Raw genomic sequence first — 16,686 nt, 5'->3', positions numbered from 1 at the left:
AATAAAATAAAATAAAGGCATGTTGTCCATCTACAACTACAAAAAAAAATTTTACATAAATAATTTGCAAAACTATTTCAAAAAAAGCAGATACATAGGCAAATGTGTATGACTAAGTAGACAAAAACAGATGACTAGGGAGAGTGGAGGCCTTAAATACCAGTTGAAATTTATTCTATAGACCAATGGTTCTCAATCCTGACTGCCATTATTTATATAAACGTGAAGCCAATGTACGTGAAGAATCACTATCCAGATATTTCAGAACCAAGGAAGATTTTTAATCCTTTTTTCCCCATTGTCCCATATGTGGAATACCTATAAAGACTTAAATATAGTATATAGAATATAGTATATAATGCAATGATGTTATTATACAATAATGATGTAATTATAACATTAATATTAATATAGCAATATAAGCTCTAGATTATAATTTCCAAACCATTTTAATGCACCTGTGTTGATTTCTTTGAAATATATGCAGAACTGAAAAGCTAGGGCTTAGTGGGTTAAATAGGAATGAACACATTAAATTTATTTTAGGACTATCCTTTTTCTGGCACAACAGAAGAAATAGAAAAAAGATTTAAAATCTGAAATAGTAAAATATAAGCACTCATATTTCCAAATACTATTTCCAAATACTATCTTCATTTTTTGATATCACAAACTAGAAAGCAGTGATGAGTCAGAGCAATAAGAACTGAATAAACTCTTTTTTTTCACCTCTAATTTAATATCTATTAAAGGATGTTTTGGGGAATGCTTTACTGGTTTAAAAAATGAAAAAAAATACCTCTCCTTATAGGGCAGGCAAAATTTCAATAAAAATTTCCATTAATTAGCAATCTGGGTGGCTAAGACAGGAGAATTGAGTTTGGGGTAAGCCTAAGCAATATAACAAGACCCCATCTCAGAAAATAAAATAAATATTTTGTCTATTACATTATTTATTTATTTCTAGATAAATAACAGTAGGAATCCACAGATATGGTTCATAGAATAGAAAAGAAAAAAGTCTCAAAATTCAGTTTCTTAATAACTCACCTGAATTCACTTTTTCTTTTTACAGTTTCTAAAAACAATGTTGAAAAGCTCTTTTTAGTTTGTGGTTGAATTTCATGTTCCAAATCCTGTACACTTTTCTGAAATGTTTCTGATGGCTTCCTTTCTTGTGGTCCTTCTGGTATTTTATTCTTTACTTCTGATACTTTATTCTTCATTTCTACTTTTTTCGAAATATCTTTATCTTCAAAGTTTAACCTAAAAGATCAAAAGGAAAGCAAGCTAAGTGCACCCATAAAGTTCATTATTATTGACTCAACAGTACTGACACAGGCCACTTATAAAATTTTGCACTGAGCCTTACAATGGTTAAATTATTAACCAAGGAAATGTGCAGCTTAGAACACTGGATCTCAGAGCACTCTCAGAGTACTGTGACAGACTACACTTTGAATAGTAAAGTCATAGACTATTAGGACCTAAATATTAAGACTTAACTCCTTGGCTCTAGGAAACACATAAGACAGATCGGATATTAGATTCCTTGCAAAAGTCTACAACAACAAAGGATCTTAAACAAGCTACTTTTCTTCCTAAAAAGGTTAAAGGGACTCCAAGAAATGGAACCAGATTTATAACAATTCATCTGCAATAATATGTATGCCTTCCTAGCCTACAAATGACTTAATATGTATCTATATTTGCAATTATAAATAATATGTAGGAATTAATTGTTTTTTAGGAAGCTATAAAAAACTTACATAAGAATATTTTTCCATAGACTACAAAAAGGTTTACTTCTTCACTTCTCTGAAGTATACTTTAAGCCCTTCCTTATCAATCATAAAATGAAGATACAGAAAATAGATAGTTTTTCTCACAACATATTAATATTCCTTAATCATTATTGCAAAACTACATGGAAGACTGAATTACCACTATTTAATACAAATAGTAAAATTTTTAAAGCATAATTACTACTATTTAAATAAAGTTTACCTTTTTTTGGTTTTAAGAGAAATCTCTGTACTTGAAGACAGCATATTTAATGAATTTCCAAAAGAATAAGTCTCTCTTTTTTGGGCAAGAGATGAAATGGTATTTTGTGATAACGATGTTTTTGCATCCGAAAGAATGGCAGGCGAGCCAACAGATAAGTAAAATTCTTCCTCAGCTTCATTGGGATGGCCACTTAGTTTTTTACTTGACATTTTTTTCAAGTCGGGTGTATTTCTAGAGGCAACATCAGTTGCCGGGATTTTCTGAAGAACTTCATGTGCCTGTACTAGAAGAAAATTATACAAGGATTCTTATTGATTAAAAAATAATTAGACTCAAATGTGCTTTTAAAAATTCAGTAATATTTTAATTAGAAGTTTGTTATGCTTACAATCAAAGATCTATGATTAAAATACAAAAATACTTTAAAAGTTCTGATGATTAATTAATGAACTGTAACATTACCTAAAGCTTTGAAAAGACAGAAATACTCAAAGAAAATTCACAAGTTTATTGATAGTCTTAAAATATGAATAAATCCATGAACAGCTAAAAGAAGGAAGTAATCTAGAGAAATCACAAAGATTCTTCTATCTTTAGGCTAAGAGCTAGTAAGCAAGGACAACTACAAGAGTACATTTTTATATATATGCACACATACATAAGACATCCACAGAGATATAAAACAATTTATATTTATGTGTGTATATATGTAGACATGTGCCTATGTGTATAACTATTAATCTATGTATATGTCAACAGAAAACATACGCTTGAATTTACACACACACATATGTATATTCTTCTTTAACCCTCAATCTTCAAATATCGAGGAAAAAGAACGGCTGGGTAGTATTCATACTGGTTCATAGCATGAAAAGCAAAGACTAAAAACTTATAAGTATAACCAAAAAAGGCTTTTGGTTCTGAAATGAGATGGCATTTACCTGTTTCTCCCTCAAATATCACTAAATTCATTAGAAATTATTCATCAATAATAGGAATCTGAAAGCTGGGAGTAAGAAGGCAGACTCAGCTAGCAACCTCAAGAAAACCATTAAGCCCAAGCTTTCAATTCTGTGAATATTTCAACAAAATCAACACAGGTGCATTAAAATAGGTTGGAAATCATAATCTAGAGGCTATATACATAATCTAGAGGCTATATACATAATATTAATATAATATCATAATCATATAATTATATATTTACTATTACATTCTAAGTCTTTATAGGTATTCCACATCTGGAAGATGGTACAAAATAGGTTAAAGAACAAACAATGTGGTAAGTGTCTTGGGTTTCCTGTTCATCTGTCACATTCCTGGACTAGGCAGAGAGAGGCATGCAACCTAGAAACAACATTAGGCAAAAAGGAAAAAGAAATCCACATTCTCTGAATAATGGAAACACAACAGAGAATAGTGGGAAACCCCAACCCTCACTCCACATGGTCCATGGGGCACACTCCATGCTGCTTACTATGGTACAGCAACAAAGCTGTGGACTATGCTATAGAACAACAGCAGAGAAGGAAAGCCCTCTATCACCCTAGGTCCACTCCTACAACCAGGGGTGGCAAGAGGTATGACCCATAAGCAGCTACAGAGCAGTGAAACTTCTGTCCTTTCTAGCCCCTGCTTCACATCCCAAGGTAATGTTTAAATGTGTACCACACTTCACTGCCAAGGCAGTTGAACATTTAATTTGAGTGAAGAACAATGTTTAAGAAAGCCTAGCATAACCCATATAGGACGACCCAGGCCTAGCATTCTGACTGCAATCCACCATGAATAAACAGGACATTAGGAGGCTCAAGAAAGTACTTTGTACCCACCCCAGAGACACTTTAATCCCATGCACAGGAACTGAACTAGAATTCTAACATCATCAGAAGATGAACAAAACAAAATACTACTGCTAGGAATAAAAGCCACAAAAGGAAGAACCTACATATTAAAACAAAACAAGTCAACTATGTGTTATAATAACAGACTTAAATATGATCAAAGATTTCCAACCCTAAAAACCCAAATATCCAAAATACAATAAAAATGATTAACATATCAAAAAAACAGAATAAAACATAATCTGAACAAGAATACATGATTAATCAATGGTCACAAATAGCCATTTTTATAGATGTACAGTACTATCAACATGTTTTAATTTAAAACTCCCTAATGACAGAAATGTTGAACAAATCAAAACCACAATAAGAGACTACTTTGCACCATTAGGACAGTTATTTAACAACAACAGCATAATAGAAAAGAACAGCTGGTAATCATGTGAAGAAATTAGAACCCTTGGTCACTGTTGGTAGGAATATAAAATACCAAGGAAACAACATAGCAGATTTTTATAAAACATCAAAAAAAGCCAGGCATGGAGCAAGACACCTGTAATCCCAGCTACTGGGGAGGTTAAGACAGGAGGAGTGCAACCTTAACTATTTAGCAAGACCTTATCTAAAAGTTTAAAAAACTTAAATGAGTGGGAATATAGAGCAATGGTAAGACACCCTAGGTTCAATCCCCAGGATTGCAAAAGAAATTTTTTTAAATAAATAAAAATAGACTTGATAACAGTGTGTAAGTCGAGAATTAAAAGTTTTTCCAGTTATTAGATCTGCATAGTAAATAACTCTATAATGTGGTCACATAAAACCACCACTTACATTCACGGAGTCTATGGGCCACAAATCTGGCAGGCACAGCCAAGTATAGCTTATCTCTGCTCCCGCGGGACCTGAAATCATGCACCCAAGTCTGCGACCAGGAATCATATGAAAGCTTGCTTGAATATCTGATACCTGATCCTGGCTAGAGGCTAGGTGCTTATTTCTCACCATGTGGGTTAGTTTGGACTTCCATCAACCAAGAACAAATGAGAAAAGAGAAAAGAGAGAGAAATAGGGATCTTGAGATTGCCAACAAGCCAATGAGTGTCATATAGCCTTTGATAACATAGTCTTGTATTACACATTCCATATTCAATACAGGATATATAGAAACAATCTCATTGAAGTGAGCTGGGAAAATGATGCTGACCTAAGTAAATTTAGAAATGAGTACAATCTACAAGACCAAAGGCAATGACTACATAAGTTCTATAGTCTAGTTGATTAAAATGACTCCACAGGATGTGAGTCAACAATTCTGATGTGGTTATATATGTAAAAGAAATTTAAAAACTAAATAAATGAATGGTAAATGATGTATGCCAAGTTTTTCACTCACAGAATGGGTGTTTACAGACAAACATAGGAATAGAATAGAATAATCCACATGACAATTCATTAGAGTTGGAGACATCAGTATAGACTCAGATTCAGTTTAATACAGATACAAATAGTTAGAAAAAATAATAAAATTAAGAAACCTCTAGCAAAATTGACAAAGAAAGGACAGGAATCATCAACATCTGGAATAAAATAGGGTATATCATAACAGATCTTGCGGCCATTGAAAAGATAATAGAATAATGCTATGAATAATCTTGAGCTCATAAATTAAAAAAGTTATAAGAATAAATGAATTCCTCAAAATCTACAAAAGTTTAGCCAACAGGAAATAGATAACCTAAATAGTCCTGTAACTATTACAGAATTGAATTTGTAGTTTAGAAGTTCTTAAAAAAGAAATTTCCTTTATCTGTTGATTTCACTGGAGAATGTTACACCAAACATTCAACGAATTAACATCCATTTTGCAGTCTCTTCTAGAAATCAGAAAAGGAAATAGTTTCCATTTCATTTAAGGCAAATACTACCTCCTACCAAAACCACATAAACAACATTTAAAAAAGAAAACTATAGATCAATATTTCTACGAAACATTTATGCAAAAATCCTCAAAAAAATTTCAGCAAATCACATCCAACGTGTGTAAAAAGCAGTAATACACACATGATAACTGACATTTATAGATAACTATGCCCAACAAGAGCAAACATTTTTAAGTGTCAATGAATCACTGATAAAGAAAGACAACATCCTGGGTCATAAAATAAATTTTCACAAACTTAAAAGAAATGAAATCATATAGTACAGGCTGAGCCACAAAAGAATCAAGATTAGAAATTAGGGAAAGACAATGGAAAAATTTCCAAACACTTGAAAATTAATGCACTTGTAAATAACCAGTAGGTTAATGAAGAAAGCCCAGAGGATATTTAAAAATATATAGAAATAAGTGAAATCAATAGAAAACACCAAAATCTATAGAATGCAGTTACTGTATTGCTGAGAAAGAACTTAATACAAAATGCATACATTTTCAAAGAGCAAAGATCTCACAAGTCAATAATACACCATGATCAGTGGACATAAAATAACAGATCTCTCTCCTTAGTTGATGACATGGTTAAATGGCTTAAAGGAAACTAAAATTCAGATGCTAATTTTTTAATGTTTGGAATTAATTTAAAAAAAAATCTTGCTAAGTGTTAGATTAAAAGTTTTCTTTATTAAAAGTTTTCTTTAAGAATACTTAGTAATAAGAAATTTAGTAACCCAAAACTAAACAGTGGGGAAGATGGGGACCCAGGAGACAGACTAACATTTTTAAAAATTTTTTTTCATGGCAAAATATAACATAGAATCTACCATTTTAGTCATCTATAAGTACAAAAATTCAGTGATATTAAGTACATTCATAACACTATGCAGCTTTTAACACTATCTAGAACTTTTTCATCATCCAATGAAAGTTCTGTACCCATGGTAACTCAACATTACACCTCATCAAATCCCCAGCCAAAAATAAATGATTATAAGTGTTCGATTTTGTCAGTTCGAAGTAAAATAGGAAATAGGATAGGAAATAAAATGGGAAAAGGACAAATAGACACAGGAAATTCATTATAATCTGATAAAATCAAATTCCAATAGCCAATAAACTTATGAAAAGAGGCTCAAAGTCAACAGTGATCATGAAAATGGACACTAAAGTAACAATGAAATTGCTAACACCAACAGAACTACCAAAATCTTACAAAATATTAGAATAAACAGTCTATCAGGTAAAAATTACTATTTCATTGTTGTAGTGAAAAAAACTGTTAACAGTCTCTTCTGAAAGAACGTAAAGTGACAGACACATACCCACACGTGTTTATACGTTTTTTCCCTTATGAGCACCAATGAAGGCAAGGAAAGATTCAAGTCAGTTACTTCACCAGGATGATGGGAGTAATGACCACATTTTTCTTTTAAATCTTTGACTCTTCCCAAATTAAGCAGTACTCTTCTAATTTGAAAAATTAAGATAAAGAAAACTTAGGGTGGCACATGCCTGTAATCCCAGCAATTCGGGAGGCTAAGCAAGAGTAACAAGTTCTAGGCCAACCTCAGTAACTCAGAGACTGTGTATCAAACTACAACATATAAAGGGCTGGGAATGTAGCTCAGTGGTGGAGTGCCCCTGGGTTCAATGCTTAATGGTAGCAAGTTCACTGAATAAAGGAAATGGAACAAAAGGAGAAAAAACAAAAAACAAAAATCAAAAAGCACTGACCATGACTTGAGATTCAAAAAACATATCAATTTCACACACACAATATATATTTACACACACATACACACACCACACAACTTGCCAAAAACATACCACATTCATTTCTACCAAGGCTGACCCTGACCTTGTCACTTGAACTACCACATGCTCCACCTATGGCATTTCTAACTTTTTAGAAATTAGAAATTATATCTAGGCAAATAACACCCACAAGGATGTCACCAACCTGATTTATTGGCAGTTTCACTTGGTTCTACAATGACTTGCAGAGGGGCTTCTTTCTTCCTTGAAGAAACTGGAACTGACTTTGGATGTGATTTCTGGCACAGAAGAAATACAACAGATTTACTTTATTAAATTATCAATTCTGATTAAACACATTTGTTCTTTTTTTTTGATGTCAAATGGGAAAAAACATTTTAAAACAGTCAGTCAGTAGAGATATATGCTAAAGTAACTACTGGTACTGAATAAATTATGGCACACTCATCTAATTTTACATATGTATCAGTAAAACAAACCACAATAACACGAATAGAATGAAAAAATGATTGTTAACCAATTTTACAAAGTTGCAAAAGTACAGAATCCCATTTATGTAAAGTTTAAACAGATATAAGGAAATAGAAAATACTGTACTTAGGAATTCACTCTATGCAGGAAAGAGTTAACATAGCTGGCCTGATCATTTAAAGGGTCCTCTTACAGGACTAGCTAGCTCTTGGATGGCATCTGGAGATTTGACTTTCAGAATGTTCCCTCCCTTACCAACTGTGCTGTGCCAGCAGCCTAACAAGACTATCTGTATAAACTATGTGATTTAGGTAAACAACATTTCTTGGGAGAATAGAATTTTGGTGGAAGGAAGAGTGTCTTTGGGACAAGACACCAATTAAAAGCAAGCTGAATTTCAAAAGACTTCCTGGATATTAAGACTATACACATTACTACATTTCACTGCTTTTAGCAATGACTGCATGGTCCCTTTGGGGAGCACCAGAAGCCTGCACATGGATTCCTCTGCCTTATGTCTCTTTCCCTTACTGACTCAGCTGTCTATCCTGATTATATGGCTATAATAAATGTCAGTCAAGAGTACAACTATATGACAAGTCTCATGAGTCCTAGTGAAGCATTAATAACTCTGTATGGCAGTGAGACATCTATCACAAATGGTGGCAGAAGTGCTGACACAGATATCAGCACACATACATATGTGCTAGAATGAAAATGAAATTCAAAACAGTAGTTACCTCTATGCAGAGGAGAAGAAAAATAGGATCAGAAAAGGACATTAATACATGAAAGATATTCATAGTTCTTACACCAAGTGATGAGTGTACATGACTGTTCATGTATATTGTTTTTAATCTTACAAGTGTTACTTTTTTTATAAATCAGAAATATTCTAAGCCATATGTATTCAATGATTTCATTTCAAATATGCATACTCTAGGGAATTCAATTTATGTACAAAGGAGGTACAAACAAAGATGTTCACTGTATAACTGATGGAAACAACCTAACAATCTACCAAGTGAGAAATAAATAATAATGGAATCACTGCATCACTGTTCAGTAGATACACTACAGAACTCGATTTCATAAAGAAACAAAGGCTGGCTTTCATTTACTCTGTTTCCTCTTGAGACCTTATTAATAATTGTTAAAAACATAAAAACCAGAAGGATGAAGAGGAAAAGAAGGGAGTAGATGAGAGATATCAAAAAAATTGTTATTTTTTTAAGTTAAAAAGCAGATTAGTGGCAACTACTTAGCCCACAGAGAAATGAAATATGCTAGCAATGGAGAAAGTCTCAAAGTCGACATTTTATGTTTAAAGACACTAATTAGAAGTACAAGACACCTGCAAAAGAGGAAGTACAGGTGGGGCCCACAAACATCATTGTTAAAAGCAGGCATAGAAAGTAATAACACAGAGCCCCTTCCCTCCTAACCGTATCAGATTAGACATTTACTCTTTTAAGTTTCAACATCATAGAGACTATGAACTCAGTAGCATTAAGATGGTTAAAAGTAAGGGTAATGTACTAAAAACAGAGATATTAAGTGAGAGCATCCAAATTGCACCTTAACCTTTGTCTACAGAACTGACAATATTCTCGTTCAGAATCACATCCCCAATCAGAAGTTTCCTTTTCAGAAAAACTTACCAGGCTAAGAGAAAAAAACTACAGCTATTAATACCTAGATATTCACAATAAAATGACCCAAATGGTTGATTACCGTGAAATCCAACAATCCATAAGTTTTATTATGAATACAGAACTTCTCATACATTTTAGTTTCCTACCCTTAAATATGGCTGAAGACCACTGGACATTTGACAAAAGGATCAAGAAAAAAAAAAAAAAAAAAAAAAAAACAGGCAAGGAGCAAAGTAAAAAAAAAAAAAAAAAGTACTTATAGGAAACAGAAGAAATTGAAAGATTTCATCAAGAAAAAAATCAATGAAAAAGGTTAGAAGAACCTCATATCAAGTAATATAATAAAATTTCAGATCACTATAAAAGATATGATCCTAAGAACTTGCAAAGAGGAAGAAATAGTCACTTAACAAAGGATCAAGAAATCAAAACAATATTCTCAACAAAAGGAAAAGCTAAAAAAAAAAAACAAGCAATGTCCTAGATAAAAAAAATAAAATAAAATAAATAATAAAGCAATATCTTTTTTAAAAAATGTAAGGGAAAGGAATTTCCAACCCTGAACTCTGAACCCATCCAAATTATCCATCAAAACTATAAAATCATCGTATTTTCAAGCATTTACAGTTTTATATCCTCAGAAACATACCAAAGGATGAGTCCTACCAAAAAAGAAAATATCAAGAAAAAGGAAGATTAAAGATCCAAAACACATGAGCTGCAATTCAGGAGAAAAGAAAAGGGTATCCCTGCAAACAGAGCAATGGGAAATCACATGGCAACTCTTCTATGACAGGTCTAAGGGTAGCTAGGAGCGGGGGAAAAGAAATCTTCCTAGAGAGATCTAGTAAGGATATCTCCAGAAAAAAACCTGAAAATGATAAATTATTTGATGTGTCTGCATATATATACTGAGAAGACATTTACACTTTTGCCACAGAAACTGATGAAATAGTTATAGAAGCACAGAAAGTCAAATGAAAAAAGTCAGAATTAAGAGAAAACTAACAGATATACATAGAGAAAATTTAACCATCAATATTCTACACAGTTATGACTATTTAGTCTTAATAATATAAACACTAAGTATTGATCCAACCAAAAATCATAAGGGATACACAAACAAAATGAAGTATATATGTTGGGGGAAGGGTGAAATCAAGAGTGATATAACAATCAAAACTTAAATTGCCATAGGAGAAAGTCAACAAATAAAAGCTAAGACTGGGGTGGGAAGGGAAATCACAATATAGTGGTACAGCATTATTTAAAACCACAGAGGCAAAACAGCCAGAAGAAATAGCTAAGAGTCAAAAAAACAAGTCAGAATTTGGGAGGGAAAGCACGGTCTACTGTTTATATAAGCCTTATGGAACTATTTAAAATTCTACATACATAATACTTTTGATTATAAAAATTATTCTTCCAACAATTTTTTTAAATATGTAAAAGGAGAAGGAAAAAAATAGTGAATTAACTGTTGAATTTTCTAAACTGCTAATGACAAAAACACTCTGACAAGACCAAAAAAGAAGTAAACAAGCAACATGTTGAATAAAAAGAGATACAACTGCAGATATGAGAAGGATCATAAAAGAACACTAACTACAGAAAATATTGAGAATACAGGAAATGAATCATTTTAAGAAAAATACAAAAAGCCTAAACTGCCAAAAGAAATAGGAAAATTTTAATAATCATTAAATAAATTGGTCACCAATACCTCCACCCAAAACAACCCCAAATGTTTTACAAATAATCTAAATTTAAAAGTACAGATTATTTTTGCTTAATCAATTCTCATAAGAAACAGGAAAATTCTTTAATTTATCAAATGAGGTTATATTAAGTTAAAAACAAAGGAGTCATGTCATGTTTTACTTAAAGATATAAAAACATAAAATAACTAGGGCTGAAGATATAACTCAATGGTAAAGTATGTGCTTAGCATGTGCAAGGTGGGCCTAGGTATAAACTCCAGAACTGCAAAAACAAAGAGAAGAAAACCTCAATAGAAAATGTACTATCTTGGGGCTGGGGTTATAGCTCAGTGGTAGAGCACTCACCTAGCAGATGTGAGACACTGGGTTTAATCCTTAGCACCACATAAATATAAATAAAATAAAGGTATTGTATCCATCTACAACTAAGAAAAATAATTTAACAAAAAAGATATACTATCTTGCATAATTAATTCAACCTATCTTCTTGAATATATAATCAACAAAAGATAAGTTTCCCTGTACAGTAATAAAAGGATTTCAGTCTTCAGAAAACAAACTTGTCAATCTGACTGGGAACTTTAATAGTTGCCCACTTTCCTAATGAAAGTATTATCTAAGAATAAATGAAAAATGATTGCTATAATTAGACAGAAAAATTCTAATTCCTGACTCCCAATTTCAAACATAAGATAGTTAATCAAAAATAATTTTTAATAACTCTGAATTTTATAGAGTGTGAATGAGAATATAGGATTCTCTTTTTTCTTTTTTTAATTTATTTTTTCTTTGTAGTTATACTGGCAAATGCTATAATTTCATTTTTATTTATGGCTGAATAACATTCCATTTTGTGTGTGTGTCACATTTTCTTTATCCATTCATGGGTTGAAGGGCACCTCGGTTGGTTACAGAGCTTAGCTATTGTGAATTGAGCTGCTATAAACACTGATGGGGCTGCGTCACTAAAGAATGCTTATTTTAAGACTTCTGAGTATAGGATTCTCTTTTCAGAATAAGACAAACAACAGAAAGGTACACAAGTATATTGTGCATAGTTTCATTCATTAAAGTATTAAACCTGTATCAGTTCTCCTTTTTGGCTTACCTCTTCGCTTAGGGACTGAATACAACTGTCCTTCACTTCAGGTGTTGAATAAAACACTGATTTTGTAGAATTTATGCTGAAATCATTGGTAAGACCTAAAAGAAAAGTGAAATTTTAAAAACAAAATGTAGTATCTACTGGTTACAATTTAAAGTAGCTCTATATGACATGTGAAGAATTGTCTGTTGACTCTATACAAAATCAGCCTAAAAAAAGAACACATTAATATTCAAATGTTTCTAAAAGGCATTAGAAAGAAAGCAGCAAACAAGATTTCTGAGGAATTATGTGCCAGTTGTTCTTTCAGAGCTTGTACAGGAGTTACATTTCCAATGTCTTAGTCTATTTTGTGCTGCTGAGACCAGGTAACTTACAAAAAGAGTTTTATTTCTTATGGTACTGAAGACTGGGGAAGTTCAAGGTGAAGAAGCCTGAATCTGGCAAGGGCCTTCTTGCTATATCATCCCAAAACAGAAAGCAGAAGGGGCAAGAGAATGACCACCAGAGAGCAAGAGATTAAACTCATGCCTCAAGACCTTTAATAACAAGTTTCAATCCATTCAAGGGGTCAGAGGCCTCATGGCCTAATCACCTCTCAAAAGTCTCACCTCTTAATGCTTGTTGCACTGGGGATTAAATTTCCAACAAATACTTTTGGGGACACACAATACAACCACAGCATCCACCATCTATTTCTCATTGTTATGGTTTGGATGAGAGGTGTCCCCCAAAAGCTCATGTGTGAGACAACGCAATAAGGTTTACAGAAGAAATGTTTGGGTAATGAGGGCCTTAACACAATTAGTCAATTAACCCTCTAATGGGATTAACTGAGTGGTAACCGAAGGCGGGAAGGGTGTGGCTAGAGGAAGTGGGCATTGGGGGCATAGCTTTGGGGTATATATTTCATATCTGGCAAGTAGAGTCTTTCTCTCTGCTTCCTGATCATCATGTGAGTCATTTCTCTCCACCACACTCTTCTGCCATGTTGTTCTGAAGCCAGCTGTTTATGGACTGAGATCTCTGCAATCGTGAGTCACAAAAAACCTTTTCCTCCTTCAAATTGTTCTTCTCAGGTTTTTTAGTCACAGCAGCGAAAAAGCTAGCTAAAACATTATTTCCTTGGTTGGCCTCCTTTCTTATTCTAAAACCTAATGCTGATCAGCACTTTTAAAAACATTTTACCATAATTTGCTACTTCCTTAGAAAGGGATACAAACTAGCAAAAATTATCTCAAACTCTACTGATCCCAAGAATTCTGCATATTTATTTCCATTGTAGCATTTCCTTTACACAAAATGCTTGAGTCCAGAAGTGACTTGTATTTCATAATTTTATTTCAAAGATCTATTTGAATAGATATTTCAATATCTATTTCAAATTTTAGATATCTGTGAATACCAGAGATTATCCTGAGGTAAGGTCCTAGGTATAAACACAAAATTTATTTATGATTTGTATACACCTCATACACTTGTTCTGAAGGTAATTTTACATAATGTTTATTAATGTGGGGGCAAGAAATAAAGGATTCTTGGTATGGAATTTTCCACTTGTAACAACATGTTCACACTCAAAAATCTTGGATTTTGGAGCATTTCAGACTTTGGATTCTCAGATTAGGGACACTCAATCTATACATGAAATACTTTCTTGTGTATAATAATTATGTATAGAAGCCCAGATTACAGGAATCTAATATGAACTAAGATGACAAATTACTGTTTTTTTTAAATCAGTATTGTATTTAATGTACCAGTAATTACAAAAAGGACTGTAGTAAATTACAAAATTCTGAGAAAAACATTTTATATATATTTACACACTAGAATATATTTGTTGCATTTGATATGAATTAACATGACAAATTTACATTTTCGTCCCTTCCAAACCTCAAAGTCTATCTAGAAATGAAGTCTTACTTTTTTCTTCAAAACAGTCTTGTAAGATTTCCAGCATGTTCTGGCCTTGCACTGTGTTAATGTCAGGTACCCTAACAAAAAAGAAAGGGAAAATGTATCATAAATGTGTGTGTGTATATATATATATATCCCCCCAACAACCATGGCACTAGGTACTGAACCCAGAGGTGCTTTACCACTGAGCCACATCCCCAGTACTTTTGATTTTCAGACAGGGTCTCACTAAGTTGCTGAGGCTGGCCTTGAAATTATGATCTTCCTGTCTTAGCCTGCTGAGTCACTAGAATTACAGGCATGCACCACCACATTCAGTTTAGAAAAAATACTCGTCCTTTCATAATGTGAAGAGAAATATGTCATTATCATGTTACATAAACAATTATATCCCAGAGTTAAATATCCATTGTTTAAAGTTGTTTTAGACTACTGATAAATTTCAATGAGAATGAATTCAATTAGTACTGAAAGGCTATTTTTGGGGAATGAACTCAAGGCCTTGTGCATTCCAGGTAAAGGATCCACCACTGAGTTATTATCCCCAGCCAGGAAATGCTTCTTTTAAAAATAAATAATAACATATATATTATTATATTTAATAATATACATATATATAATATATCATATATTATATATATAAAATATATGATATATAGTTTTAGATTAACACAATACTTTTATTTTACTTATATGTGGTGTCGAGGATGGAACCCAGTACCTCACGCATGCTAGGCAAGCACTCTACCACTGAGTCACAACCCCAATCCCTGACATGCTTCTTTAATGATGACTTTACAGTCACAAGTCCTAACATCTATCTCCAAGCAACCTACTCCTTCCTATAAATTCTCAAATACACTTTTGAGTATTATTAATTTAAGAGCTTACCAATCAATATATTTTTATTAACAGTATACTTATAGATTCACATGCAATTATACAAAATAATGGAGTTCCTTTGTTTACCCAGTTCCCTCCAACAGTAACACTATGGAATACTATAGCATAATATCACAACTAGGATATTATTGATAAAATCTACCTATCCAGATTTCCACTTCTATGCACTCATTTCTGTAAATGTGTTTGTATGTGTGTTTAGTTCTATATCACATCTGTAGGTTCTGATATTACAACCAGCATCAAGACACTCACAGTCTGATCACCATAAAGATCTCTCTATTGTCTTTTATAAATATATCCACCTCCCTCTAATCTCCTTGCTCCTCCTAACCTCACATTCCTAACCCCTGGCAATCACTAATCTGTCCTCCATTTCTAAAGTTCTGTCATTTAAAAAAAAAAAAAAAAAACAGTATATATAAACAATCAAAAAGAATGTAATAGTTTGCACTGACGTTTTTCACTCAGCATAATTCTCTGGAGATTCATACATATTATATGTATTCACACGAGTAGTATGTATCAATATTTCATTTCTATTCAGTGCTAAACAGTATCCTATGCTATGGTGTGCCAGTCTTTAATCATTTACCTGCTGAAGGACATCTGGATTTGAATCAGTATAAAATTCCGATATGTACCTCTAACAAGCGCTCAAGGGACCAGTTGGTCAATAGTTTACTTATAAACCATATAGTCTGTCACAGCTACTCAACTGTGCCATTCTAGCTCTGTTCCAATAAAACTGAATCAAAATCTGTGACAAAACAACAGCCAGCCTATGGGGTGTGGTTTATTGACTCCTCATCTACAACATTTCTTTTATTCTTGAGTTAGAAAAATATGTTGTAACCCAAGATTGTGAGCCACAATACATTAATAGGTCATCCATTGTTATTGTTTAGATATGAGGTGTCCCCTAAAAGCTTATATGTGAGACAACAGAAGAAAACATAAGAGGTAGATTGGATTATGAGAACTTAACTAAACCAGCACATTAATCCACTGATAGGGATTAACTGGACAGTAACTATAGGCAGGTAAAGTATGACTGGAGGAAACAGGTCACCGAAGGTGTGCCTCTGGGGTTTATATTTTGTCCCTGGTCAGTAGTTCTCTCTCTGCTTCCTGGTGGCCTTGTCCTGGGCTGCTTTCCTCCACCATGCCCTACTGACATGGTGTTCTGCCTCACCTCAGGCCCAGAGCTATGGAATCAGTTGTCTATGGATTGAGACCTCTGAAACAGTGTGCCAAAATTAACTTTTCCTTTTCTAATTGCTCTTGTTGGGTCTTTGGGTCACAGACACACAAAAAAAGTTAAACATCCATCATAAAATTT

At 33.0% G+C, this 16,686-nt stretch overlaps 1 protein-coding gene across 4 annotated transcripts in view; it reads right to left on the bottom strand.

The window, feature by feature from the left end:
• CENPC (centromere protein C) overlaps positions 1 to 16,686 on the bottom strand; it is an 82,146-nt gene that overhangs the window by 59,369 nt on the left and 6,091 nt on the right. For 3 of the 4 annotated variants that reach the window (XR_013766031.1, XM_079152978.1, XM_079152979.1), the window contains exons 3-7: positions 14,448 to 14,518; positions 12,525 to 12,619; positions 7,754 to 7,847; positions 2,008 to 2,293; positions 1,051 to 1,266 (exon numbers count right to left, since the gene is read on the bottom strand). Coding sequence is in view for 3 of the 4 variants with exons in the window: in XM_079152978.1 (XP_079009104.1) it covers positions 1,051 to 1,266; positions 2,008 to 2,293; positions 7,754 to 7,847; positions 12,525 to 12,619; positions 14,448 to 14,518 (762 nt within the window). In the remaining variant the exon portion in view is untranslated. Of the gene's footprint in view, positions 1 to 1,050; positions 1,267 to 2,007; positions 2,294 to 7,753; positions 7,848 to 12,524; positions 12,620 to 14,447; positions 14,519 to 16,686 lie in introns of those variants that run through there. The other variant, XM_079152980.1, reaches the window with a different exon arrangement.

Source organism: Sciurus vulgaris (assembly GCF_902686455.1).
Source record: "Sciurus vulgaris genome assembly, chromosome: 9".
Lineage (NCBI taxonomy): Eukaryota > Metazoa > Chordata > Mammalia > Rodentia > Sciuridae > Sciurus > Sciurus vulgaris.
Note: the sequence above shows the minus strand (reverse complement) of the source record. Positions and strands in the feature narration are given on the sequence as shown.